Here is a 27,469-nt window from a genome sequence, read left to right as displayed (position 1 = left end):
CTTGGATTGCATGTTAGTATATGTTTATCCATCTATTACAAAATTGCACAAACCTTTCTTAATGCACACATGGGATTGATCAAGGTTTGGACTAGTAGAGCCTCTTGTGTAGTGTAGGTTTTGGAAATGCTGAAGGTGAAGGAAGATGTGGGCACAATTCCATTTTGGTAAATATTCTAGCTTTCATCTCATTCTATGTCAGGTGATGAGGTGACACCCCAAAAAAATACGATGCTGAAGGCATCAAAGAACTCAATTCAAAAATGACTTTATGCTGCAGGATTGGATTCCTCAAGCAACCAATTTCATAAAGGTTTCAGCAGACCACTTCAGCATGATGCGGGAAAGATCGATGGAGAAGCTTCTTCGAGATGCGCGCCACTTGTCCAAAAGTTGCAACCCTCATCCTACCCTAATCCCTGTAACTCTGCTTGCTCGAAAATTTTATACTGCTTTTTTTTTCTTTTTAAAAAAACAGTTTTATACTACTTTAAAATATTGAAATTCTGAAGTCATTGTTGCGATGTGCTCAAATATATAACTTAATCTAGTAATTTACTTCTTTAAAGCTTTAACAATCCAGAAAATTCATATAAAACTATAAAATGGTCGTAAGTATAGTATAAATGTGGAATTGCGGGTGGGATGATGCATTAGAATTAGGTCACTCCCCTTTACTAGATATTATAGAGCACTAGACGTGAGTCCAGGTGCTTCCTCAAAACTGTCACATTCATTCATGCAATAGCCACTATGGTAGAAAGGAAAAAGCAGATGCATATATATAGCAGCAGTTTTTCATAACAAGGGAGGGAATTTCAGTTTGTTTGACAAGGAAAGGTTAAGGTAGATATATAAGAATAAGAAGAGAGGACCCAATTGCGCATAGGAAATGAAAGGCCATTGATGCTGTGTCATGTAACAAACTTTAATCAAAATGTGGGTGCTTTTACATGAAAGGGGAAGGGGTTGTGGAATCATGTGCCTTCTACCACTGCACTGGCATCTCTTTCTTTCTGCTTCCCCCTAACTATGTTCATATATATGTCCCCTTCATAACATATTCACCCAATTTGTGCCTTTTCTTTTCCACTCTAATCCCAATCCCCAAATTCCTTGGGACTGAATATTAGATTGATAATATTAAATGGTTAGCTCCCATTGTTGACATGCAAGCAAATGACAGTCTTATTAAACTTAGATAAAAGTTCAATTTGGTAAAATTTTCCTTTATTTTAAATATTAAGTGAAGCAAAACAAATTAATTTATGAACTATTGAACTGAATTATCGATAAAGCATGAGTTAAGTAAAATGAAAGAATTAGTTCAAACAAAAAGTAATGTCATAAAAGCTTGAATCTGATTGTGCAGTGATCATCACTGCATCACAAAGGTCGACATATGATTTATCTTTGGTTGGCACGATAGTGGAAGATTGTTGTGCTTATCTAGAGGTAATTCCTTCAATTCACTATCGACATTATATACCATGAAAATAATGATGTTGCAAATAGGCTTATTCACCTGGCTAGTGCTTCTGATGAGAAAGTGTTTTATGTTGAGGGAGCCTCTTGTTATTATTGAGAATATAATCTTCAAAGATGTATGTACTAGTGACGTCGTTGCATCTAATGAGTTTTCGGTTTCCTTATTCAAACTATAAAAAAAAAGCCTAGTTGACAACCTTAATCAGTAATAGCATTTTAAACAGGAATTGCATAACAACAGAAAACAAAGAAAAAACAAAAATAAAGAGTGATGAAATTAATTTATGAGCAAGCAAGCTAAAAAAGTGAATTGAAAACCTTCAAGAGTGAGAATGGAATAACCAAATCCCCAATCAATCCCCCAACATCAAAAAACACAGACATTCTTCATTTCTTCCCTTCAACAAAATCTAACAAAAAAAAAAAACAAATTAAATAAAAAAAATCCCCAAATAAATAAATATTTTCCCTATTAAAAGATAAAATTAAATAAAAAATAAAAATAGCAGGAAACCACCGAATCATGCAGAATAGCAGTACAGTACAGAAATTCAAAAAAGCAAAAACCAAAACCAGAAAAAGCCGAATACCCCAAACCCCATCACACACTACACCTCCTTCTTCTTCAGTCCTTCCCCGCTATCAACGCAAACCCTGCCCCCTTTTTCTCTCCTAACCCTCGATTCCCTTTCACACAATGACACCATGACCGGAACGGTGTCGTTTCAGCAAACCCCACCCCAGCACTCCCACTCCCAACCCCAACCCCAACCCCAGCCCCAGCCCCAGCCACAGCCAGAACCACCGCAACCGCAACAGCCACCTCAGCCGCAGAGGGCGATCAGGAAGCTCGTCGTGGAAGTGGTGGACGCACTTAACCTTTTACCTAAAGATGGCCAGGGGAGCTCCAGCGCTTACGTGGTGGCGGACTTCGACGGCCAGCGGAAGCGGACGGCCACCAAATGCAAGGACCTCAACCCCGTCTGGAACGAGCCGCTCGAGTTCGTCGTCTCCGACCCTGACAACATGGACTACGAGGAGCTCGAGATCGAGGTCCTCAACGACAAGCGCTACGGCAACAGCGGCACGGCGCGTAAGAACCACTTCCTCGGCCGGGTGAAGCTCTACGGGACTCAGTTCGCCAAGCGCGGCGACGAGGGTTTGGTGTATTTCCAGCTCGAGAAGAAGAGCGTGTTCAGTTGGATTCGAGGCGAAATCGGGCTCAGAATTTATTACTACGACGAGTTAGTGGACGAGGCGCCGCCGCAGCAGCAGCAGCAGCAACAACCGCCGCTGGAGGATCCGCCGCCGGAGAGGCCGAGGTCTCCGGCGGTTGTGGTGGTCGAGGAAGGGAGGGTGTTTGAGGTCCCTGGAGGACACGTTCAGACTACTACATTTCATGAAGGCTCGTACTCACCGCCGGTTGTGGTCACCGAGCAATCCCATCCGCAGATGGTTCATATGCACGGTCATCCTCCGCCGGGTCAGGAAATGCACGGTCAAGGACATCCGCCTCCCGGTCAGGAAATGCACGGTCATCCGCCGCCGGAGGTTCATTTTCAGTCGGAGGTGAGGAAGATGGAGACTCAGAGGGTTGCTCCGATCGGTGAGAGAGTGAGAATTCCGAGGAGGCCTAACGTCGACTTCTCTCCGAAAGTGATTCCTAGAAAGTTCGCGGCGGAGACAACGGCGGAGAGGATTCATCCCTGTGAGCTCGTCGAGCCTATGCAGTACTTGTTCATCAGAATCGTCAAGGCCCGTGGACTCGCGCCGAACGAGAGCCCCTACGTCAAGGTCCGTACAAATAGCCACCTCGTGAAGTCGAAAATGGCGGTTCACCGGCCCGGGGAGCCGACGGACTCGCCGGAGTGGAACCAGGTCTTCGCACTCGCTCACAACCGCCCTGACTCGGTGAGTTCCACATTGGAGATCTCCGTTCGCGACTCGCCGTCGGAGCAATTCTTAGGCGGCGTGTGCTTCGACCTCTCCGACGTGCCGGTCCGAGACCCACCGGACAGTCCCCTGGCTCCACAATGGTACAGACTAGAAGGAGGAGCCGGAGATCCAAACTCCGGTAAAGTATCCGGCGATATCCAGCTCTCTGTTTGGATAGGAACACAAGCCGATGACGCGTTCCCTGAAGCATGGAGCTCCGACGCACCGTACCTGTCCCACACGCGCTCCAAGGTGTACCAGTCCCCGAAGCTCTGGTATCTGAGAATGACGGTTATGGAGGTTCAGGACCTCCACATTGCATCGAATCTACCTCCGTTAACGGCTCCAGAAATCCGAGTCAAAGCTCAGCTCGGGTCTCAGTCGGCTCGAACCCGGCGCGGGTCCATGAACAACCACTGCGCCTCGTTTCACTGGAATGAGGACCTCATCTTCGTGGCGAGTGAGCCTCTCGAAGACTCGCTGATCCTGCTCGTGGAGGACCGCACCAACAAGGATCCAGTGCTCCTCGGCCACGTCGTAATTCTGGTGAACTCCATCGAGCAGAGAATCGACGAGCGCTACGTAGCGTCGAAATGGTTGCCGCTGGAAGGCAGCGGAGGCGGGCCCTACTGCGGCAGAATGCATCTCCGCCTTTGCTTGGAGGGTGGGTATCACGTGCTGGACGAAGCGGCGCACGTGTGCAGCGACTTTCGGCCCACGGCTAAGCAGCTGTGGAAGCCGGCTGTAGGCATCTTGGAGCTGGGGATTCTCGGCGCGCGCGGCTTGCTTCCGATGAAGGCTAAATCCGGTGGGAAAGGCTCCACGGACGCTTACTGTGTGGCCAAGTATGGTAAAAAATGGGTCAGGACCCGGACCGTTACGGATAGCTTCGACCCGCGCTGGAACGAACAGTACACGTGGCAAGTATATGACCCCTGCACCGTCCTCACCGTTGCTGTGTTTGACAACTGGCGCATGCTTGCTGACGTCACAGAGGAAAAGCAGGATTTCCGTATAGGGAAAATACGAATACGCATCTCCACGCTGGAGAGCAACAGGGTGTACAAGAACTCGTACCCGTTGCTGGTTTTGTCCCGGACCGGGTTAAAGAAAATGGGCGAGATAGAGCTGGCGGTCCGGTTCGCCTGCCCGTCCTTGCTACCCGAGACGTGCGCGGTTTACGGGCAGCCATTGCTGCCCAGAATGCACTACCTCCGCCCTCTCGGGGTGGCTCAGCAGGAGGCTTTACGCGGGGCAGCCACACGCATGGTGGCCGCGTGGCTCGCACGCTCCGAGCCGCCGCTGGGGCCGGAGGTGGTGCGGTACATGTTGGACGCGGACTCGCACACGTGGAGCATGAGGAAGAGCAAAGCGAATTGGTTTCGGATCGTGGCGGTGCTGGCGTGGTTGGTCGGGTTAGCCAAGTGGTTGGATGATATACGGAGGTGGAGGAACCCGGTGACGACAGTTTTGGTGCACGTGTTGTATTTGGTTCTGGTTTGGTACCCGGATTTGATAGTCCCAACCGGGTTTCTATATGTGTTTCTGATTGGTGTTTGGTACTACCGGTTCAGGCCTAAGATACCAGCTGGAATGGACCTCCGGCTCTCTCAGGCGGATACAGTCGACCCGGATGAACTTGATGAGGAGTTCGATACTTTTCCTAGCTCAAAATCTCCAGATGTGATTCGAGCCCGGTATGACCGATTAAGAATGCTGGCGGCCCGGGTCCAAACGGTTTTGGGCGACTTTGCGGCCCAGGGAGAGCGGGCCCAGGCCCTTGTGAGCTGGAGGGACCCACGTGCTACAAAGTTGTTCATAGGAGTATGCTTGCTTATCACTGTGGTGCTGTATGCTGTGCCACCCAAAATGGTTGCGGTGGCATTGGGTTTTTACTACCTGCGCCACCCGATGTTCAGAGACCCAATGCCACCGGCGAGCCTCAACTTTTTCCGGAGGCTTCCGAGTCTGTCGGACCGGTTAATGTAGAGAGGAAGAGTGAAAGAAAAAGACTAGCTTTACAGCATTTTTTTTTTGAGGTGCCTAGGGGTGTGACAATTTCAATCAAAAACACTGTTGGTGTTGAAAAAATGGGGGTCCTTCATAATCTAATAACATTGTAAGGAGTGAAAAAGGGGAAGAGGAAAGTGGCAAAGTTGTCATCATGGTCTGAAGTTTTGTTGAATTGGTGGACTTTGGACTAGAGGAACAAACTTTGGTATAAGAGAAAGGCAACTGAGGAAAATTTGGATGCCAGTGAGTTGCAAAGAGAGCTTTGTTTCTGTAATCATGATGTTTGGGGAAAAGTATGAATCTGTGAACAATGAAATTTTCTTTCTAACATATAAAATTAAATTCACATTTTTCTACATGGGTGTTTCTTAGGTATTAATTTGAGCTAAATTCCATGAGGTACAAACACTGGTAGTACACGCCCATATTTCGTCATTTTGGTATTTAGTTGTGAGCACATATTAAGGAAATTTCCTCTTGCATCTTGGTGGCTTTCTCCCCTTGTCCAATAAATTGTGAGTTCCACCCTATATATAGACACACACACACAAGCACATTTGTGCTACCAATTAATCAAGGTTGATAAAATTTTAATTCTATAGCTTTGATTTCCATTGCAAATGATTAACACTCCAGGTGAATTCTATGACATTGGCAAGAAGGCCAGAGGTGACACTCTCAACACCATCCTCTTCCTTTTGTGTTTCCTTTTGTTCTTGCAATGTTGGTTACATTTTCTTGTGTATCCACTAATACATGTTCTCGTTCTTCTGATTAGATCTTCTGCATAAGGACTATGCTCATCAACCACGCGTGCCAATTCATTTTGATTATCGAAGCCTCAAGTCAAATACTGATATCTCATGCAGAGGTTAATCTGTCATTCTATCGAATGATGGAATCTATACTTTGAGATCATTTACATGATGGTGATGAAACTCAAGTTTTAGTGGTTTATTATTTCTGTGACTATTTGCAGTTAAAGATATTGTTCCAATTGTTCCTGAACTCAACACCCTTTTCAGTTTTGTCACGCCAAATTCTGGCAAGGTAAAAATGTCCATGATTTTCCGGCTCAGTTTTCACTTTAATGCTGTTCTAATAGTCAACTATGTGGTAACAGGTGGAGCTGGAATACCTAAATGGTCTTGCTGGTATTAGTGGAGGCATTGGACTGATACAAAACGATGCCCTTAGAAGATTTGAACCAATTGCAAACCTTTCAGGTGTGATAGGACGAGGCGCTCTTTTCTCCTTCGGAACGGACCTTGCCTTTGACATATATACAGGGCAATTCAACAAATTCAATGCTGGTTTGAGCTTGAATAGTGACTTTGTTAATACTTCCTTGTCCTTGTGAGCAATCCTGTGAGAACTTGGAGTAAAAGAGCTTTCAATTTGAAGCAATTTTATTGACATAGACGTAATGTGTTCTGAATTATATGCAGGGATGGGCTTGACAGCTTGAAAGCTTCATGCCACTGCTTGGTGAACCCACTGACCAAGACGGCCATTGCAGCAGAGTTGAAACACAGCTTTTCAGGCAACAACACTGCACTTGTAATCGGCGCCCAGCACGCATTTGCCCCCTCCACACTGGTCAAGGGTCGAATTAGCACACACGGCAAGGTTGGTGCTCTTATACGGCAAGGATTGTGGGAGAGGATTTTCCTGTCTCTATCTGGAGAAGTGGATTTTACAGACACAAATCCAAATGCAACTCTGAAAATCGGATTATCTCTGGCTGTTAGGCTCCAAATGAGTATCATTTAGAAGCCAGTGTTTTGCTGGGGTTCCAAAACTGGAATAATCATCTTCCTTCTTTGTTTGGTGTGGTATAAGTAAGAGAGAGACTGGGGTTTTTATTAGTTTTATGAGGCCAGATAGTGTGGAGAAAGTGAAGGGAAACACATATGTACAATCAAATCAAATTTAGTATTTACTAATATATGATAAAAGCATAGTAGGATTCTGTTTGATGAAAATTTGATAAACAGGACATATAAAGCATTTTCCAGTCGTCCAAAAACTATACGAGATCCAAGTTTGAACACGAAGAACCAAGTCACTGTATAAGATTGATATACGACTAACCACAAAATCTTAAAAACTCGCATTTACAGCAATGGAGAATTAAGGTCACCAAGAAACAAAAACTTTAACACACTGAACATCGCAATGATCCCAAAGACCAATATAACAAGAAGCTTGTAGAAGTGCCCAACTACTGGTGAGAACCCTGAAGAAGTCCATCACGGATCTGAGAGGCTACATCGCGGACGGCACCAGGTCCATGGGGAATAAAAACAGCAGAGGATTTAGAGCTGGCACCAATTTCCTTCATTGTGTCAAAATACTGAGTGACAAGGACCATGTCCATGACATCCTTTGCGGTGGTCCCTGGAACATTAACAGCAAAGCCCAGCACACTGTCTCTCAAACCATCTACAATTGCTTGACGTTGACGAGCTATACCCAGCCCAGACAGATACTTGGACTCAGCCTCACCCTCAGCCCGTTTGATTTGCAAAATCTTCTCTGCCTCTGCCTTTTCATTAGCTGCCACCCTCATTCTTGCAGCTGAAAACAATATACAGCAAAAATGGTAAAACAATTGAAACTGAACAGACCACCCATGCTAAGAAATAAATAAGTTGAAAAGGAATTCACCAAGTAAGAATATGACTTACCAGCATTGATTTCATTCATTGCACGTTTCACATGCTCATCTGGTTCTATGTCAACAATGAGAGTTTGTACAATCTCATAACCATAAGCAGACATGGCCTGTAACAGAGAAAAGAGCAGCATGGTCATTGTCAAGCTAAATTCAGAGTCTATGGTACTATATTACTTTTGTTTTGTCATGTTACCTTCTCAAGCTCATCTTCTACAGCTTTTGCAATTTCATTCTTTTGCTCAAAAGCATCATCCAGGAGGAGCTTTGGAACACTGGCTCTAATCACTAACAAGACAGAAAAAATATACTCAGTTAGCTAAATGCACTTCATTTCAAATAAAGCTAAAATTGCATATCTCGTTAAGAAGGATTTAGTTTGTACCATCAAAAACATAGGCCTGGATTTGAGACCTAGTGTTGCTGAGTTTGTAGAAAGCATCATTTGCTTTGTCTGCCAGAGCACGATATTGAATAGATGCAACGACATTGACAAAGACATTGTCCTATAGAAGATATTGAACAGTTACTCAATATGCAAAAATAACAGAACATTAAATAAGTGAACTCTATGACTCATGTTACAGTTAAGCCACCTCCACTTAAGAAAATTGAGATACCTTTGTCTTGGTCTCACACCGCACATCCAATTGCTGCAAACGCAGAGAAAGATGACCAGCAACCTGATGCCCAAGAAACCAAGGCATGCAATGGCATCCTGGCTCCATAACTTCCACAAACTTGCCAAATTGTTCCCTCATAGCTACTGTGGATTGATCAACTTGTACTAAACAGAATAGATTACCCATGTTCTCTTAACTATGGTACCTTCAAGAAATATGCATAAAAATCAGTTTCTTAAAATAGAAAAAGGTTTATCTGTTAAAGCCAAAACTTAGTGGACAGGAAATAAAACTAAACTTCATCCAAATTCAATAGTTAATCAGAGATCAGATGTACATATGTAAATTATCTTAACAAATTATTCTCAGAAAAAATAGGCAGAAAATAAACAAGTCCAACGCCAAAATAGTCCATAATTCCATATTATGAACCTCAAGGACATGTTTGAAAGAGCTAAAAACAAAACAGCTAAATCACGAGTTCAACACCCATACTCCATTCCAAGAACCCACCAACCCCAAAGTTAAATTCACCCAAGGCAATTGTATGTGTCTGTGTGGCTGTGTCACAGAGAGAGAGAGAGAGATGAGATCTTTCACTCATATGTCAAGCAAAACAGTAAGAGAACAGAACAGAGGCATGAATTCAAGATGCAAATAGGTTAAAATTGGTATTTTACAACAACATCCAAGTAGGATATACAAAAGAGATGAGAGGCACCCCAAAAGCTATTTGTTCACCTTTCTTCCTAGCAGAGGGAGACACTTGCAGTTAACAGCAAAGCAAGACAAGAGAGCAAGGAAAGAAGAAAGGAAGATGGGAATGAGATGACCTAAACAAATCAAGACTCAGAGACATATATATAAACTCTGAAAACACTGACCTGGAAAACTCCAAACAATTGCTACAATCCAAAAGTTCCAAACAAGATATACTCATCGGACAAAAAACAAATAGATAAAACAGTTCTCACCTGAATATGAAGAAGCATATACACCCTAAACGGAAAGTCAACAGACGAAACACCCCAATTTGCAATTAGATAAAACTACCAACCTCTAATACTATTAGCTGTAACAACTAAGCTGCGATAAAACAACCATCACTGCAAATCATAAGCCTCAAAGGAATCGTCAAAGGGAATTTTAATCAGAACCATTCATTGCAGCACATAGTATACTCATCAACATACAACCCAATATACAATCAAGCTCAATAAAATTACAGGAGGGATTATGACAGCAACAACATACAGCTCAGAGCTTGCCGTCTTAACTAGGAAGGTGACATATGGGTATCCACCATTTTCTCCTATATCTCTAACCCCATCATTGTTTTCATAAATATATATGATTCAATTCTTTGGATAAAATCAAAAAGACTCAATCTTTAAGCATTCAATATCTTTACAATCCAATACCCATGTTACAAATTGAGAAACAAGATACGTAACAATACACAGAACAGGGTTTAGGTCAAGACTCGCAGCAAATAGAAATCGATTAATTTCGCAATTGCTTGAACTAGATGAAAATTTTTGAAGAAACCCATAACAATAACCGAGCATTAAGACGAAGGAGGCGCGAAATTTACCTCCTTTGGAATTGACGAACAAGATGAAGAGCTATGGCCAAAGTGAGAGAAGAAAGCTGTGGGTTTTTGGATCAGAGAGAGAGAGAGAGAATAAAGAACCCGGTCTTTTTCTGGTTACGTAAATTATCCAATCATGTAACAAGTGGGCGCGAAAGGTCAGCGGTCTGTTTCGTTACTTATTACATCCGGCCCGGTCCATTATGTTTCTTTGGCGACTTGGTTTTCTATTTCTTTTTCTTTTTTATTTTTGGTCAATTTAGTGTTTCTCACCAAATACATGATACAACCTAAAACGCATCATCTTCTAAACATCTGAAATTCAAACGGATACAGACTACAAACGTGGGAAATCGCAATTTGGTTGCATTGTAAATTTGCAGGGAAACACCCTAACTGGTGAAGTGATCGATTTATTGTTTCTCAAAAAAAAATACGTACATGATACGAACTAAAAATATTATTATCTGATAGTCTAAATTTTCAACTGTTAAATACATATGCAAATTCAAACAGATGTATAATAGTAGAAGCGTGAAAATCACAACTTGAATGTATTGTAAAATAATTAAGCAATATGTCATGAAACAAACTAACCGCTGAAGTGATTTACCAAGAGCAAGCCAAGTCTTCTTCTATGCCCAAATACCTTGTTTGTAAAGCTAGATTGAATTGCTTGTAAATTGTACAAGAGAGCATCTACCTTTTTCTTATATATAATAGTTAGGTACAACAGAGTCCCAATAGCAGTTTAATTATACTTCTTATACAGTCCTAATCTAATCAATCTTGTTCACTTTTAATGGATTGTTTTAAGGGACAGTAGAGGATAAGTGTATCTCAACCACATGTATTAAATTTAATGTTGAAATTATAATAACTAAAAATTGTACATTTATCCTCAACCAGCAGATGCCCTTGTCAATTACAATCTCTCAAAAACTATATCTTAAATGAGCAACTTTACTAATTTATATCCTATGTTGGTAAATTAAATAACATGACAATGAATTGAAATCTGATTAGTAGAACGAAGCTTTAGTGATATATTATTTTAGTGAAAAAAATTGTCACAAGTCTAAATAAATTATTTAAAATCAAATAAAGAAGTAGATTTAATAGAATAATTCTTATTGGGGAATAACAACTATTTCTATTTTCTTAAGTTGGAAAGATAAAGCTATCACCATTCCTCAATTTGATTGGTGGACATAGCGTGCCGTTGGATTACACAGTCGAAGCAAAAAAGCAAGCAAAGCCCCTTCTTGTTTGTCCCACGTGGCATTGAGAACAACCACTATCACACACTCAAGCTTGAGGCTTGAGCTACGGGTCGAGCTTAGAAATTAATATCATCCATGGCTGTGTTTTCTGCAACTCCCTCAGCTACTTGCATCAATGGAAATCTCAACCACAACAACAACAACAACTTTCTTTCCTCTAAACATTTCTCCGATTTCATCTCACCGGCCCGGTCGAGAACCTCCACAATCGTTAACATGGCACCCAAGAAGAAGGTAAGTAATGAAGCTAGCTTTTGTTTGGCGGCCAAGAAACTACTACATTAATTCATTTTCGAATATATACCCCACTTGTTTGGTTGTTTGAGGAATTAGAGCATTGTATTTTCAGGTGAACAAAATCGACGAAGGGTGGAAGAAGCAGTGGTTCGGAGCCGGGATATTCTACGAAGGGTCGGAAGACATAGAAGTGGACGTGTTCAAGAAGCTCGAGAAGCGCAAGGTTTTGAGCAACGTCGAAAAAGCTGGGCTTCTGACCAAGGCCGAGGACCTTGGGCTGACACTCACGTCCATTGAGAAATTGGGCCTGCTCTCAAAGGCCGAGGAATTGGGCCTGCTCAGCTTGCTTGAGACAGTCGCGGGCTACTCTCCCGCCGCTTTGGCCTCCGCAGCACTGCCGGTTCTGGTTGCGGCGCTGGCGGTGATAGTGTTGATACCGGATGACTCGGTGGCGTTGGTGGTGGTGCAGTATGTGGTGGCTGCTGTGCTTGGGGCTGGGGCTGTGGGTTTGTTAGTGGGCTCTGTTGTCTTGGATGGCTTGCAAGAAGCTGATTGAGTGCACAAATGTTTTTCATTGGAAAAGTATGCTTGCTTCTTTTTTCCTTTTCTAATCTTTTTGTGTTTTCAGTTTTTTTTTTTTCCCTATATTAGAGGATGAATAATATATCCATCTTACAAACTACACAGTGAATTAATGTGTAAATTGACCATTTTTAGGTTCATTAGTGATTATGTTCTATCCATAGAATTTGTTCTTCTGCTAGTATGATCTTTGGTTTTTTCAATATCAAATGTAGTTTTACATTAATTTTTTCAGTGATGGAGTTAAGAGTAAAAATCGTTTAATTATGTTTGGAAACGTGGTTGTGAGTGCACCATACAAAAACTTTAACCACTCAAATAATTTAACTAAATTTTGGTAGCTCCGATTCTAAATGCAGAATGCAATGCAAAAATTAACTTGTACTTGATAATGAATTCCGCGAATAATACCCATACAGCCATACCTTACCCGTCAGATAAACGGCTTACTTAAAGGGGATATAATCTCGGCTCCAAGAGAAAGATAAATCTGAATTTCAATTCTAGACAAGGTGGTATGCATAACCATCTCATATTATACATATGGGATTGAAATGAGCAATCATGGCTGTGTTAAAATCAGCCTATATAGGATTGAATGAACACTTGGGACAGGGACGAGCTGTCCTCTAATTAATCCTTCGGAGTTGGATGTTCATGTTCCGCCAAATCAAAATCATCATCATCAAGCCCTGTTGATCTGTATTTGTAGCGGCTGGCCCATAAGAGATAGTACAAGAAATTGACCCCACTCAAAACACACATCAACCAGTAAAACCTCTCAAGGTGATACATGTTCAAGTTGGTACCAACCAGCCAAGGTCTACTTCTATATGCCCCAGTGATACCATTGACAATGTTCACAAGCACTGAGCTGAGGTAGTATCCCATGGCCAAGGATGCCCAAGACAGAGCTGTGGCCAGAGACCGCATGCTTAGTGGAGCTTCAGTGAAGAAAAACTCCATCATTCCGGCCAATGTGAAGAGATCAGCCGAGCCGAGAAACAAGTACTGCATTGCCACCCAAAGAAACGTGATGGGTAATGGCCGGGTAGAGTTGAGCAAGCCATGTTTGGCTGCGACGTTTTTTCTCTTGATTTCGACCAAGGCAGCTACTGCCATGGCTACAATGGAGAACATTAGTCCTATTCCAATTCTCTGTAGGTGAGTGATTCCCATTTCGGTGTGGGTTACTTTTCTTGCAAAGGGGACAATGACTTGGTTGTAGAGCGGTGCGAGGATCATGATGAAGAGGACGGGGAAGACAGGGAGAGAGGCCGGTGGGACTTTGAGGGATCCGAGGCTGGTGTTCATAGTGGCTGCTTGTTGCACTGAGAATGTGGAGAGCTGAGCAAGGCAGCAGTTTAGCATTATGGTGGACATAAGGATTGGGAGGATTCTTAGGACTATTTTGACGTCCTCTAGTTGTTTTGCAGTGCATTGTAACATTGGGTGGACAGGTTTCATAGTCACTGCTTTGTTAAGGAATTTGAGGCTTTCTGTTAGAGCTTGATTTGACCCTTTTTCTTTAGCTCTATTAGTTTCTCCCTCACTGGATTCATGTGTATGAGATGGGACTGTGGTGACTGCAGTGCTAAGACTTCTAGCTTTGAAGTTATTGCACATTGCTGCAGCCAAAACCTGTGTTTATGTTCACGTGACTTGTCAATAAATAACATGTGATGGAACAAGTGAATTTCGCCTGCCTGTCACGTAATGTGACAGGAAAATTGTACCAAAAGAGAGCGAGTGTTACCTTAAACATGGTCGTGATCGGACTTCCTGCAGGAACTTTGGTCCGATATGTAGGAGAGCCTAGGAGAAAGAGTGGGATGGAGAGCAGAATTGTTGCAGTCGCAATCCCAAAACCCCATTGCCAGCCTTTGTTGTCTTCGATCCACACCACGAAAGTTACTGCAACAAGTGCCCCACAAGAGAGACAGAACACATAGTAGTTGAAGAATGAAGATCTCTGCTTCCTTCCTTGTGGGGTGGTCTCATCAAACTGTTCCGCTCCGTGTGGCGGAAGAGAGCCTTTTATTCCTCCAACTCCAAGTGCCACCAGATACAGGCCTGTGAATAACATCACTGTTTTGCCACCATTAACTTCCTTGCATGGATTGTCGGTGCTCATTGAAGCGCAGGTTGGTGGCTTCAGTGATGGTAAATGAGCTTGGATTGTGAGTACCAGTAAACCCTGTTGCATCAGTCTAAATTAGTAATGATCCTAGTATTTATTAGGTCTTAAATTGTAAAAACACCCTGCAGATATTTCAATAATGAGTCCCACAGTGCAAACAAGCCTGTTTCTTGCATAACTGTTCTACTATAAGCATGAGTTATATGTTAACTCTTGAGGATATTGAATAAAGTTGAAAGCCAATTCACTGAAGTAAAGGGATGATGAAAAAATATAGTAGAGAGTTCGAATGTGTGTAAGAAAACTCACTGTGAATTCTATTGCAGAACTTATCAAATAGATGTAGTAAGTGGTGAAGAAAGCATCTGCTAAAAAGCCACCAAGGAGAGCAAGTAGGAAGGCTGTGCCCATGAAATTGGTGACAATGTTGGCAGAAGTAGATGGAGAGACATGCATGAATTTCGACAAGTATAGCACAAGGTTGCTTGCATTGGCCAGGTAAGCCAGGTTTTCCAATATCTCCACCACTAAAGATTTTGACACAGAAAAAAAGTTAGAGACATATTCATGGTAGCTCAATTCTGGTTTTTAACATGCTTAGTTTACAGTGATATAATGTTTAATAACCTAAGACAAATGAAGCAGCAAGCATTCCACCATGACGGCCTCTTTTGGCAGGTCTGTTCCTCCAATCTACATAACCTTCCCATGTATTCAAGTGGTTTGCTTCATCCTACAATGGTAGCCAAAACAAAATCAAGCCAATATAAGCAGTATGCAATCTAAACCATATAGTGAGAATCATGAACTTAAAACTCACCATCTCCTTATAGAGCTTCTAGGCTTATTTGTGGACTGATGACAAAGGACTAGTTGATTGATAACTTTAGTTCTTACTTCTTACAGCTTGAAAACCATAGATGGAGCCATTATTATAGACTGAGAACAGAACCTAAGAAGAAAGGTCTAGACTTCATGATAATGACCATTCATTCTCCAATACCATTTTAACCATGAAACCATGGTGTTGACAGTTTCTGGAGAGAAGCAGTTAAGTTTATCTCGACTGTCTTAATTACCAGAGATAAAGAAAGTACAACGTATACCCAATTCTTCATGATTACAATCCAACTTGCTAGCAATGGATAAGCTAATCATGCTCCTCACCTTGATTAAAAATTTAAAATAAAAAATTGCAAACGTCAAGCACAGTATACAGATGTAAGAAGATGATTTCATAAAGTGTTGGACTTTTTATTTATTTAATTTTTTTTTTATACAAACAGATGTGGTGTTAGATGATTGCCTGAGCAAACCATGCTTTCTGTACAAGAACATGTTCTTGTCAAATGGGCAATGATCTGAAAAGATGGAGTAAATTTAAAAGCAAGTGGGCTACGAACATAAATGTGGTCTTAATTTTATGGTGCTCTATTTGAAGGTAAACCTTGACAGTAGCTTTTCATGCATACCCCACAGCAAACTCTCTGAACCTCATAGTGGTAGGACTAACTGACTAAGAGCATTATGTATTGAACTAATTTCTATCTCTTATCCGTAAGGTCCTGTTTATTCCTGCTCAATGAAAATGATTCAATTTCCGAAAATATGGAAAAGATAACCAAATGGGGATGAACGATTTAGTTTCCTCCATTTTGGGGTATCTGTTTCAATTACACAAAAAGTTTCAGCTTCCCCAGATTGCACTTACGAAGCCTGGGAAGGGGATTTCTTCACTATCCACAAACTAAATGAGGTCTACTACGGATTAATACTTTACCTACTTACTACTTGAAATCTCTCTTCATTATCCAATGTCCAATCAGATATGCTCATTTCAGAAAGTTTGTGTTTGGCTACAAGACTAATCCCTATCATGGCTTTTTCTTAGGTGAAATCAAAGTCATACAATCAATTACCATCTACATCTTTCATGTGATTTTTGTCCTTTGTCAAGCTCTTAATAGAGCTTTCGGAGCTGGACTGAAATATGCTTCTGCTTACTACTAGTCATCCCAACTAGTACTATTACCTACTGTTTATTGGCCTTGTCATACATGTTGTTGCCTTGTCGTTTAGGTTTCCTCTCTCAGCCATTCGTATAATTGATCATAGAGATGTGTGGATGTAATCTTTCTAGAAAGATGCGGATGCATCGTGGTAATCTTAGAGATCTCCAAATTGGGCGGCTATAGGCATTATCAATTGGGTAGCCAAACAGGCCAGCATTTACTTCCGTGCATTGCCAGTACATCTAAGGTTCCCCTAGTTGAAAATAAAGAAGATGTTTCCAGACAAATAAGAAAGTTATTAACAGTTCAAAATATAATGAAAGGAATCTAAGTTTTGTATTTTTCACTATCTTTTGGTTCAGAGTCTGAACAGCTTTTATGAACATAGTTAGTTGTGTGAGTGTTATGCTTTCAATTGGGATATAATCTGATTCTCGATAGTAAAATGTAGTTTTTCCCAGGTAGTGTTTTTGTCAGGGAGAACATGACGATGGTAATGTTAATCTTAATACTTCAGAATATTCTCTGGCTAGTTTCAAAAACTTGTGGCTGATAAACATAGGCAGGTTCCTTCAATGTTTGAATATAGGAATGCAGATAACAATGGAACAAATTGATACCTTGCACACCCTTTTTCCGAACATAATATCCGTTTTTATCATCATAGTCGTATGACTCGTATCACCCATTAATTCTTTTATCCAAGTTTATCAGTTCTGCATATGGATGACTAGGAACTTATCGGTATTGTTTAGCAAAACATATGCCTTGAAGTGTATCAGTATATAAGGAGTCTTATGGGAGTTGTATCGATTAAGATTTATTCGGCTAAAGGCATCTTTTTAGCAGGTATACGATGCTAATTATTCTTAATCAATACAGGAATCTTTATCATTTATTCTACTACTGCTAATTAGTATGAAAGAGGCCAATGATAAAAAGACACTTAGCAGTTATATTTGCTCATCTCTTTCCATGTTGTAAAGCAACTGAAAAAGAGAGAATGTCTTTGGAAAAGAATGGCAATTTCTTCACCACTAGTCACAAACAGGACTCCATGTCCAGGCATGAGTGGTCTTTCTCACAAAGGAAGCTACAAAAGTAGAGTTAACTTATCATTTTGAACATTCTAGCCTTCCATTAGTCTAAACATCACTTACTAATTAAACTATCAACACAGGCACTTTCTATCCTAATCGACAGTGACACGCACTGCTGAGATTAATTACTGGTGCTGATGTTTATATTTTCAGGTATTGAAAGAAAACCAGAAGTCAATCAAGCTTGGTTCTTCACATGACTGCTAGGTTGCATTTTATATGATTCGATATCCTAGAACCCTTTTCAGTGACGCGACCATTGAACTAAAAATTCAGGAGGTATGCACAATCACTGGCCAATAAAAGTTAATTTCATGTAGAGTTTATAATTCATTAATTCTTATATTGACTACATTGAGTTCTAGGGTCACACTAGTGGAGTTTTAGCTAAAGTTTGTTCTACCAGAAATGTGTCTACCCAACAGCAAATGTCCTTACTTATGATCCCAAAACCAACAAAATGGCAAAAGAGGGTGAAAAAACATGAGAGCAATCAAGAGCAATGTGATGGTGGATCGGACAGTGAGGTAGTGATGAAAAACTAGTACTCGAAACCTATAAAGCGGTGGAATAGAAAAATTGAGAGAGAAATTCATAGGACAAAAGGTGGTGACCAACATGAAAGGGTTGAAAGAAATTCTGCATATTACACACTAAGGTAATGTGCTCCTCCATTGAACATGATCGTTGCTTTCACGCCATGTTCAAGCCCTGCACTCCACACAAGTTGGAGTTGTCACTTTCCATTTATACTTCACACGGCCAATACTCAATATGTTCAAAATATGTACAAGACTTTTCATGCTTGGACGTGGATCAATCTTAACTTCATAATCCAATGATCATGAATCTGAAATTGCAACCTCATAAAAATCACGAAAAAGAGTTCTGTAAAAACAATTTTTTCTTCTTCTTCCCATACCTCATTGGATTAAAAAATAGAAGGCAAGGAAGATTAAAAGTTAATTATGACAAAATGAAGCAAAGAATTCAAAATTTCAAATAAGAACCGAGTCTATTGGGTGAAAAGGGAAAAAGGATTGCTTACTGGGAGAACCAACTGTATTGGGTTCATATATATCAAGAATCAAAATGGATCTTTTACTCATTGGATCCTACATGGGCTTTGGATAGCTCACAGAAAGTCCAGCACCAATAATGGGCTTGTTTAACAAGTGCAAATGAAAAACCAGTGAGCTAAATGAGCTAACTATTATCTAGTCACCAATTCAAAAAGAAAGCAGATCAATTCTAGGAAAAAAAAATCGGTACAGCCTCTTTTGGTTGAGGTAATATGGTATTTGGAAAAGGAATACAGCAAAAATAATCTGAAATCTTTAGTCCGCCAACCAAATAATTACTGGATAGACAAACGAAGTTGTATTTCAGATTCATTTGGGAAGAAGTTTGTGTTCAAAACAAGTTATAATATTAGCAACTCCGTATAAACTAAAAAGGAGTTACAACATCATCGATAATTATCTATAATTTATGAATAAGCTATCATTACAACATCATAGGTTATTATTTAGAATTTAAAATTTGGAGAGAGAAAAGTTATCATATAACTCTGCATCATCAGGACAGACCTACAACCTCAACTTCAAATGACTGAAGTGGGACACGTACTCGTCTCCACAGCATTTGGGTATGGATTTCTACAGAAAATTTACATATCACACGACCTAAGGTATGATTGTTGACGACGGAGATCGAACTTGAATCAGGACTCAACCACACCACAAGCACACCCATACCAACTCAACCAATTCAAGTTGGTTAGAATTTAAAATTTTAGTAGAAGAAGGAAAATAAAACGAGTAAAAATTATACATTAGAATTTTCGTCAATTATAAGCGAAAAAAGACGCAGATAATTACTTGAACACATCACCCGGAGTAGAGGATCCCGGCCGGCAGTGAGAGCAAAAGCGAAAATAAAAAACCAGCGGCGGAGAGACAAGGGCGGGACCCGCATCATGTAGACGTGTCCCAATGAGGGCCCGACGTGTTGAAACGCGAGCCATTTGAGTGGTGGGAGTAGCACCACCCAGCGAGCGAGTCGGAGTCAGAGTGACTCGGCCCGAGTCTCCGAGTCATGACTCGGCGCCTTTTTTTAATCACGAGCTGAAAAATCCAACTCAGTAGTCCTGGATTCCCATTTGTTTTTTTCTCTTCTCAGAAGACTGTGTGTCTGCGCCTCGTTTTCATCTCCATAAACCCCACATCCCCCTGCTAATTTACTGTTGTACCCTTGCCATATGTTCCACGCTCTCATTTTTCTAACTTTGTATTCTAAAGGAAAATCCTTGAATGCTATGATTTGTATTTGCTAGGAGAAAATTATAAAATCCTTAGATTGTTGTTTGCACGTCTTGTTTTCCTTTATGAATGATATTCTCCATGGAAAGGAATTTTATAACTTTTATGAAAATCGGCAGAGACGTTTTTCCATACAAAAATTTTTTTCTGATAGCTTGATATAATTTTCATGTATATCTCAACTTATTTTAAATTTTGTTTCTTCAACTAATTGTTACACTAGCTTACAGTGATACTGATATTTTAAGCTTATGTTTGCAATGATATATTGGTGATTCTGGTATGCTAAGCTCAGGAATTAAACAACGATCTCCGTTTATGCTAATAGATTATAAGTTTTTTTTTAATTTTTTTTTATTACATCAATAACTAAAGAATTACATTAACAACTGATAAGTCTTTAGTGAGCTGTGACATGTTGGTAAGTTATAATTCCAACATTGTAAAGATCATAGTTTCAATTCACACTTTTTTTTTTTTTGAAAAAAAAGTATTCAGTAAGTCGAAATCACGACCTCTAACTTATAAAGAGAAGACTAATGCAACTAGATAAAACGGTACATCATAAGCTTTTGTAGATATAATATTTTTTATTTATTTTTGGCCAATACTTGTATTTTTATTTTTAAATGTAAGTTTGACAAGGCCTTGTCAACCAATTAGAGTATTAAACTATCAAATCATATAGGACAAGAAACAATAATAAGAGATTTGTTTTGTCTTTTTTTTTTTTTCTATTACAAAAAGTTTAGAGGGGAAGGCTATCCTACACCTCCGCATTAGGGCAGACTTACAACTTTAATCTTGAAAGACCTACGTGAGACATGTACCTGTTACCACAGCCCTCAGGTATGATTTTCCGCAAAAGAGCTATTGGTAGCGAGAATCGAACTTAGATTGAAGTTCAACCACAAGCACGCTTATACCGATGTCATTCTATTCCAAGAAAGATTCAATATCAAATACTTCTTCAATTGAAATACCAAAAGATAAGAAGAGAAAATAAAAAATGATGCTTTCTAATTGGATTATGACTAATGACTTGTGATATGAATGTGATGCTTTTGTGAGGAAGGGCGTGATTACAATTACAGCCTCATCCTGTCCATCTTCTACTATATTAGCATCATCGAGCTCAGAACTTCAGAGAAGAAAACACTCTGTCTCTCTCTCCCTCCCTCTCTCTCTCTCTCTCTCTCTCTTGAGTTTTCCATTTTGCACAGAGAGAGCACTTCTTCTTCAAAACCCAGAAGGTTAAAGAACCTCTCTTTCTCCTTATTCTGAGTGATGGGGGTGAGCAGCCGTTGTTCCCACACTTCCCACATCACTGAAATCATCATCACCAGCTTCTTTCGCCACAAAGCTTAGGCCTTTTCAGTTCGGACCCGACTTCGGATCATCATCGTCTCAAACCAGGCTGTGATGTCAGATTAAATTTTCAACAAAAACCAGTATAGAACTAAAACAAATTTGAAAGAGTAAACATGGCCGGCGGTGGGAGGGTCTATAGTAGTAGCGGTGGTGCCTCGTTTTTGCTTCAGAATCAGAGAGGTTCTTGCGCTCCCGAGCCTCTGGATTCTCTCTTCCTTTCTGGGTCCTCTAATGTTTCATCTACTTCTCCTTTTCTCGGTACTTTCTCACTCCTTTTTCGTGTCTTTGTGGATCAAGTCGGATGTGATTGATTGTTTGGTTTTATATATGAATCAAGAAAGGTTTGATTTGGGCTGTAGTTGTGTTGATCATTTCAGAATTGTATAGTGATCATCCCATCATGAATTATGGCAAGAAATGGTCTAATTTACATGTTATGTGTTTATTCAGGTTCATCCATGATGAGTTTCGAAGGTGTTCGGAGAGGAAATGGATTGAAGAGGTCCGCGTTCCAGCAATACGAGCACGAAGACAATTGTGATGAGGAATTCGATGAGTACTTTCATCAACCTGGAAAGAAGAGGCGGCTAACTGCTGATCAAGTCCAGTTCCTCGAGAAAAGCTTTGACTTGGAAAACAAGCTTGAACCAGAAAGGAAGATCCTGCTTGCAAAAGACCTTGGCTTGCAGCCTCGGCAGGTTGCGATTTGGTTCCAAAACCGCCGCGCAAGGTGGAAGACAAAGCAGCTGGAGAAGGACTATGATGTTTTGCAAGCCGACTATAATAGTCTCAAGGCGGATTGCGATAGCATTTGTAAAGAGAATGATAAGCTGAAAGCTGAGGTATACATTAGTAATCTCTATATTGGTTCACTGCCTTGTGTGTCCATTTGTGGCTTTTAGCTTATCAATTTGTTATGTTCGAATTGTTTCTCAGGTTGTTCAGCTATCGGACAGGCTGCGGCTGAAAGACGAAGAGATGGCAAACTCAGAACAATCGGATACGAATAAATCAAATCAAGAACCACAGCAGATGCCAATTGCTGAATCGGTCTCCTCCGAAGGTGAAGTATCCAAACTCTCGGTTGTGGCATGTAAGGAAGATCTGACCTCAGTCAAGAGTGATATATTTGACTCGGATAGCTCACATTACACCGATGGGGTTCACTCTTCTCTCTTAGAGCGTGGTGATTCTTCATATATTTTTGAACCCGATCAGTCTGATCTTTCCCAAGATGAAGAAGACAACTTGAGCAAAACCCTATTGCCACCATACATCTTTCCGAAGCTTGAAGATGTTGATTACACAGACCCTCCTGCAAATTCATGTAATTTCGGGTTCCCAGTGGAAGATCATGCCTTTTGGTCCTGGTCTTACTAGGATTTCTTTGGTATAATACAATTCCTGCGTTATCGTGTTCTTATTTGATAGTATGGCGTATAAGTGAGAATAAGTAATGAATCCAAGCAGCGTCAATGGCACCCCGATCCACATGTGGTGGTGGGTTTAGGTTTCAGTTGAAAGCAGAAAAAATGGCGGTGCTTGCCCCATTTGTAATCTGACCAAGGAATTGGGGTTCTGTAGTGTTTCATGTACCATTTTTGTAAGAAATGTAATTAAATAAAAGTTCTTTTATGTAAGCAAAGCTTGATGGAAATGCCATTTCATTTCACCTCCACACCTCCATTTTTCATGTCTCATTTCTTAAGCTTCCTTAATCAATTGCCTTTTTGTTGCAAATTAGTCAATAATGTTTAGCCAAATAAGGAACATGTAGATGATTGAGACCCAAGATTTTTTGTATTAGTGGTATACCATTATTGTTTAGTAGTGTTCTTAAGCTTATGTTATGATATCGTTGGATGTGGTCTGTAATAGTGAAGCATAGTGTCACATATATACATACAAATCCTAGTTGACTTGCCAATCGTTGCAAAGATGTAAATATAGCTGCATCAGATTTTATGTGAAGATGATGGAAGAAAGCATCAAACCGGTATTGCTCTTTTCTTTCTTGTATTGGGGGTCAACTTCATCATGAGTCACTCACAATTTTCTTTCCTTTGTTTTTGTTTCCCTTGTTTGGTGGAGGGCAAAATCATCTTTTGGCTTTTGTCTTGCACTCTTTGAAGTCTCAACAATGCTAACCAATATAAATTCTCATAATTTTTCAATTTCTTCTCTCCAAAATATTGTTCATGCTCATTAAAACTTAAAATCATGTTATTTACTTGGTGTAGAAAATATTGGTCACTTATCATTCATCAATTAAAAAGGGCCCATGAAAAGAAAATGAAAACTAAACTTGGCAAGCAACTCCCTTATCAAATGATGGTGATGTTCTTGCTTATCTTCTTGAGAACAATGATCCTTGGCCGAATTGCATAGAAGGTAAAGTGTTTTAGATGACTTTCTCTTGTGTGATCAACTTGATAAAGGTTGATCAAACTTCTGAAATTGGCAAATTAGTAAATTGGTTTTGTTGGCAACTACTTGTTGTGTCACCAAAACTAGGTCTATTCAAGCACATCACACATGCATTTCCTTCATATCAAGGTAGAGGAAAGGTTGAACTTTTTTAACATCTGTTTTGGGTAATATTGAGGTGTTTCTTCTCTTTTGGTTTCATATTTAAACCAAATTTTCTTTCTTCTTTTACATCCTTGGCCAAATGGCTTAGCAAATGATGACTACCATCTATAATTATATAATTGTCAATTTTTTTTAACAATTCACAGAAGCATTTTGATAATCACTAGCCAAAACCATCTCTATCACGCATGGTTTAAATTCGCTCGTCATCCTGAAATACTAAACTCTCCAAGTCATTTAGTACATGCAAGTCCTTTTACTAGTCAAGGGTCAAAATGCTTAGTAGCAATTTGCGATCATTTTAGTTCATAAATAAATAATAATTTTTCCGGAATATTGGATTACCTACATATTAAAAGAGTTTTCCAACTATATAATCCGAGTTTTTTTTTTTTTTAATAAATGGCTGGTGCGACTGCCCTCAATTCCTGATTAATGAAACTGTTGAATATAAGGGGGGGAACATTGAGCCTAAACCTCTGATTACAATAAGCATCTAGAGTATTTCCCGAAATAATATCAAGAATTTATACAGAAGACATGTATTCTAACCAGCACCAACTAGCAAAGAGTGTTATTTTGGCTATTCTATTTTCTTTGACATAGCGGTGATATAATGGAAAGATAACTCAATATGTAACCCGATTACAACGCAGCATAATCACTATAATACCAGTTTTCCTACTATGTTGTCACCGGAGGATAGATCCGACACTTCGCTTCATCTTGTCACTAGGCGGTAAAACAATAAAATTTAAAACCAGCTTAATTACTATAATACCAGTTTTCCTACTATGTTACCTCTAAAATAGATTCGAGTTTTTTTTTAACCAATCAAAGTTTCATTTTTCAAAGCCGGAGCATAGAATAATACACGTATCACATCTAAACATGTAAATTGGTCAGACTCTAAACTTTAACAAATACTATTAACTAAAAACATATTGAAACCCACTTTGTAGTGAGCCTATACTATTAGGAATCTATCTTATATTTTTGACAAAAAAACTGAGTGTTCTTGAAAAGATTTTGTTGCATATATCCTATGCAATGGGGCATATAAACTTGGGCCATAGGGTACATGCCAGGTGTCTCTTCCTTCAAATCACGAGGCACCCAAGATAACTCAATATGTAACCCGATTACAACGCAGCATAATCACTATAATACCATTTTTCCTACTATGTTGCCACCGGATGATAGATCCAACGACACTTAGCTTCACCTTGTCATTAGGTGGTAGAACAATAAAATTTAAAACTAGCTTAATTACTATAAGAGCAAGTTCACCCGTTGGGTCACCAGATCACGATCACTAGGGCAGGAAACTATTCACTGTCATTGGATCTTTGCTTCCACCCGTTGGGTCAGGGTCACCAGTCAGTTACTGTTTATTAAATATTTTATTATTATTTTTTTTAGAAAATGAGAAATGTATGATGTAAATAAATAGTATTGATGAACAATTTGGAAATGCAACCAAATAAAATTTTATGGGTAGACAAATTATATGTCCACCGACAATTTTATGGGTAGACAAATTATATTCCAAATAAAATTTTGGAATATGAAAGCTATGAGGAGAAGGAACAAAAAATTTTGAGGAAGAAAGATGATTTTTTTGGTGTGAGAAGTAAAATAGGAGGTGAGGTATTTATAGGAAATTTTAGTTATATTTTTTTTTGTTACCGTTGTAAATGTAACCGTTAATAATATTTTTTTTTTAAATCACCGCAGCAAATGATGTAAATATCTCCTTAATTATATACCATCAGATCCCTCATATAATTAGAACCAATGGTTCAGATCTGTGGACCGTTGCATTTAAATTGTAAAGCACCCAACGGCTAATTGCCACGTCACATCTCCACTTGCCACTAGCCGACAGCTTCTGGGCTTCCACGCGCGAGCAGCCTCCTATCCCTCTACACAACAAGAAATTGCGGCTCACCTCCATTGCCAGGTTTGTCTATCCTCAGTCACCACGATGGAGGCCTGGGTCATCAACTCAGTTACTATGTTGCCCGAGCTCTTGATTTGGGTCACCCACTGCTCTCTTGCCCCAACCCCAATGGAAGGAACAACAGTGGAATTTTGTGACTTGGGTCACCGTTTGACATGGTGCCCGGGCACCAGGGCCTCTGCTGAACTTGCTCTAATACCAGTTTTCCTACTATGTTACCTCTAAAATAGATTCAAGATTTTTTTTAACCAATCAAAGTTTCATTTTTCAAAGCCAGAGTATAGAATAATAAACGTATCACATCTAAACATGTAAATTGGTCGGACCCTAAACTTTAACAAATAGTATTAACTAAAAACATATTGAAACTCGCTTGGTAGCGAGTCTATAGACCATCAGGAATCTATCTTATATTTTTGACAAAAAACAAATTGTTCTTGAAAAGATTTTGTTGCCTATATCCTATGCAATAGGGCATATAAACTTGGGCCATAGGGTACATGCCAGGTGTCTCTTCCTTCAAATCACGAGGCACCAAAGATTTGCTACCGACCATCTATAACCCAACCATTTGGGGCTACGACGTGTGGTCACCACGTGTAGGGCTTGGATGAAAGCATCACCATCACAGACCCCACCGCTTGGAATCTTCCAGCGCGACGCGCCTGACTAAACGTCGACGTCTTGACCCATGTGGCAGAGATCTATTACCTGGTTGGTGTATGTTCGGGTCAAAACAAGGCGGGGCCTACCACCAGCTGTTTTAAATACTAAAAGTTTAGCCATAGATAAGCATCGGAATGGAGGGTGGGACCCGGAGAGCATGGGATCTGAGAGTGGACGCATCTGTCCCCTATCAAAGCTGATGTCATACGGGTTCGGGTTGCTTTCTATGGGCCTGTGCTGCACGTGTCAGTGGGCCTAGCCCCTTTTCTCCTATATTTATCTTCTTCTTCTTCTTCTTTTTTTAGTATTTTCTTCCATTTCCTTTTTATATTTGGTGGAGGGGTCATTTGTAAAAAGAATGATCAAAGCTATAAAGCTATCAATGCTTTTGGATTGATTTTGTTGAGTCCTGATCATTCTTATTGTGTTTTATTCAGAGTTATCAACATGCTCTTTTGTTCGATAAATTATGATTTATTGGTTGTTTTAGTGGAGGTTACGAATTTAAATCTTATTATAAAATAGATTGTGGCACCGTATTTTAATTTAAAAATAACATATATTTTTTGTCAAGAAAAAAAGACGTTTACACTTTGAAGTTTCAAGATAACTAGAGCATCTTGTGAATCTGTGATTATTGGAATACGTTTGACGAGGTTTGTAATTATGCTAGAGGTTAAGGTTTAATGTCTCCCTCGATACATGCTTCTAATTCAATAAGTCAAGCGTGTGAATGAGCCTTCCAATTTAACTGATTTTCAAACCTCTTTAAACAAAAAAAAATTATATATATTGCCTTCGAAACTAGCTCATATTTAGAGTGAACTTTGTAAACTCGTTTACTTTGATGTTTGATATGTGTTTTATAACCCTCA

The 27,469-nt window shown here is 40.0% G+C and overlaps 6 protein-coding genes across 9 annotated transcripts; 4 read left to right on the top strand and 2 right to left on the bottom strand.

Annotated features, from left to right (window-relative positions):
• Positions 1–2,011: 2,011 nt before the first annotated feature.
• On the top strand, positions 2,012–5,788 carry LOC112175672 (protein QUIRKY). Its single transcript, XM_024313387.2, has one exon. The coding sequence runs from the start codon at positions 2,194–2,196 to the stop codon at positions 5,410–5,412; it is 3,219 nt and encodes a 1,072-aa protein (XP_024169155.1). The 5' UTR covers positions 2,012–2,193; the 3' UTR covers positions 5,413–5,788.
• Positions 5,789–5,930: 142 nt separating this feature from the next.
• Positions 5,931–7,552, top strand: LOC112175671 (mitochondrial outer membrane protein porin of 36 kDa). Its single transcript, XM_024313386.2, has 5 exons — positions 5,931–6,105; positions 6,215–6,307; positions 6,416–6,486; positions 6,560–6,792; positions 6,885–7,552. The coding sequence occupies exons 1-5, from the start codon at positions 6,057–6,059 to the stop codon at positions 7,207–7,209; spliced, it is 771 nt and encodes a 256-aa protein (XP_024169154.1). The 5' UTR covers positions 5,931–6,056; the 3' UTR covers positions 7,210–7,552.
• On the bottom strand, positions 7,482–10,483 carry LOC112175670 (hypersensitive-induced response protein 1). 3 transcript variants are annotated; one of them, XM_024313381.2, is made up of 6 exons: positions 10,331–10,483; positions 8,734–8,941; positions 8,499–8,619; positions 8,310–8,401; positions 8,127–8,223; positions 7,482–8,016 (listed from the first exon to the last, which is right to left on the bottom strand). In XM_024313381.2, the coding sequence occupies exons 2-6, from the start codon at positions 8,920–8,922 to the stop codon at positions 7,661–7,663; spliced, it is 855 nt and encodes a 284-aa protein (XP_024169149.1). In that variant the 5' UTR covers positions 8,923–8,941; positions 10,331–10,483; the 3' UTR covers positions 7,482–7,660. The 3 variants fall into 3 exon arrangements, with proteins under 3 accessions (XP_024169149.1, XP_040365948.1, XP_040365949.1); XM_040510014.1 differs by having other exon boundaries at positions 8,734–8,936; positions 10,331–10,434; XM_040510015.1 differs by lacking the exon at positions 10,331–10,483 and adding an exon at positions 8,993–9,289 and having other exon boundaries at positions 8,734–8,936.
• Positions 10,484–11,596: 1,113 nt separating this feature from the next.
• LOC112179427 lies at positions 11,597–12,569 on the top strand. 2 transcript variants are annotated; one of them, XM_024317834.2, is made up of 2 exons: positions 11,597–11,844; positions 11,960–12,569. In XM_024317834.2, the coding sequence occupies exons 1-2, from the start codon at positions 11,686–11,688 to the stop codon at positions 12,401–12,403; spliced, it is 603 nt and encodes a 200-aa protein (XP_024173602.1). In that variant the 5' UTR covers positions 11,597–11,685; the 3' UTR covers positions 12,404–12,569. The 2 variants fall into 2 exon arrangements, with proteins under 2 accessions (XP_024173602.1, XP_040368119.1); XM_040512185.1 differs by having other exon boundaries at positions 11,713–11,844; positions 11,944–12,569.
• LOC112179449 (protein NRT1/ PTR FAMILY 4.6) lies at positions 12,456–15,708 on the bottom strand. The gene is made up of 5 exons (XM_024317867.2): positions 15,390–15,708; positions 15,197–15,302; positions 14,879–15,096; positions 14,186–14,626; positions 12,456–14,070 (listed from the first exon to the last, which is right to left on the bottom strand). Exons 1-5 carry the CDS (start codon positions 15,390–15,392, stop codon positions 13,063–13,065), a joined length of 1,776 nt encoding a protein of 591 aa, XP_024173635.1. The 5' UTR covers positions 15,393–15,708; the 3' UTR covers positions 12,456–13,062.
• Positions 15,709–21,134: 5,426 nt separating this feature from the next.
• Positions 21,135–23,053, top strand: LOC112177077 (homeobox-leucine zipper protein HAT5). Its single transcript, XM_024315270.2, has 3 exons — positions 21,135–21,631; positions 21,824–22,215; positions 22,310–23,053. The coding sequence occupies exons 1-3, from the start codon at positions 21,487–21,489 to the stop codon at positions 22,751–22,753; spliced, it is 981 nt and encodes a 326-aa protein (XP_024171038.1). The 5' UTR covers positions 21,135–21,486; the 3' UTR covers positions 22,754–23,053.
• The last annotated feature ends 4,416 nt before the right edge of the window (positions 23,054–27,469 follow it).

The sequence above is a fragment of the Rosa chinensis genome, chromosome 7 (assembly GCF_002994745.2).
Source record: "Rosa chinensis cultivar Old Blush chromosome 7, RchiOBHm-V2, whole genome shotgun sequence".
Classification (NCBI taxonomy): Eukaryota; Viridiplantae; Streptophyta; class Magnoliopsida; order Rosales; family Rosaceae; genus Rosa; species Rosa chinensis.
This window is presented reverse-complemented; position numbering and strand designations above follow the sequence as displayed.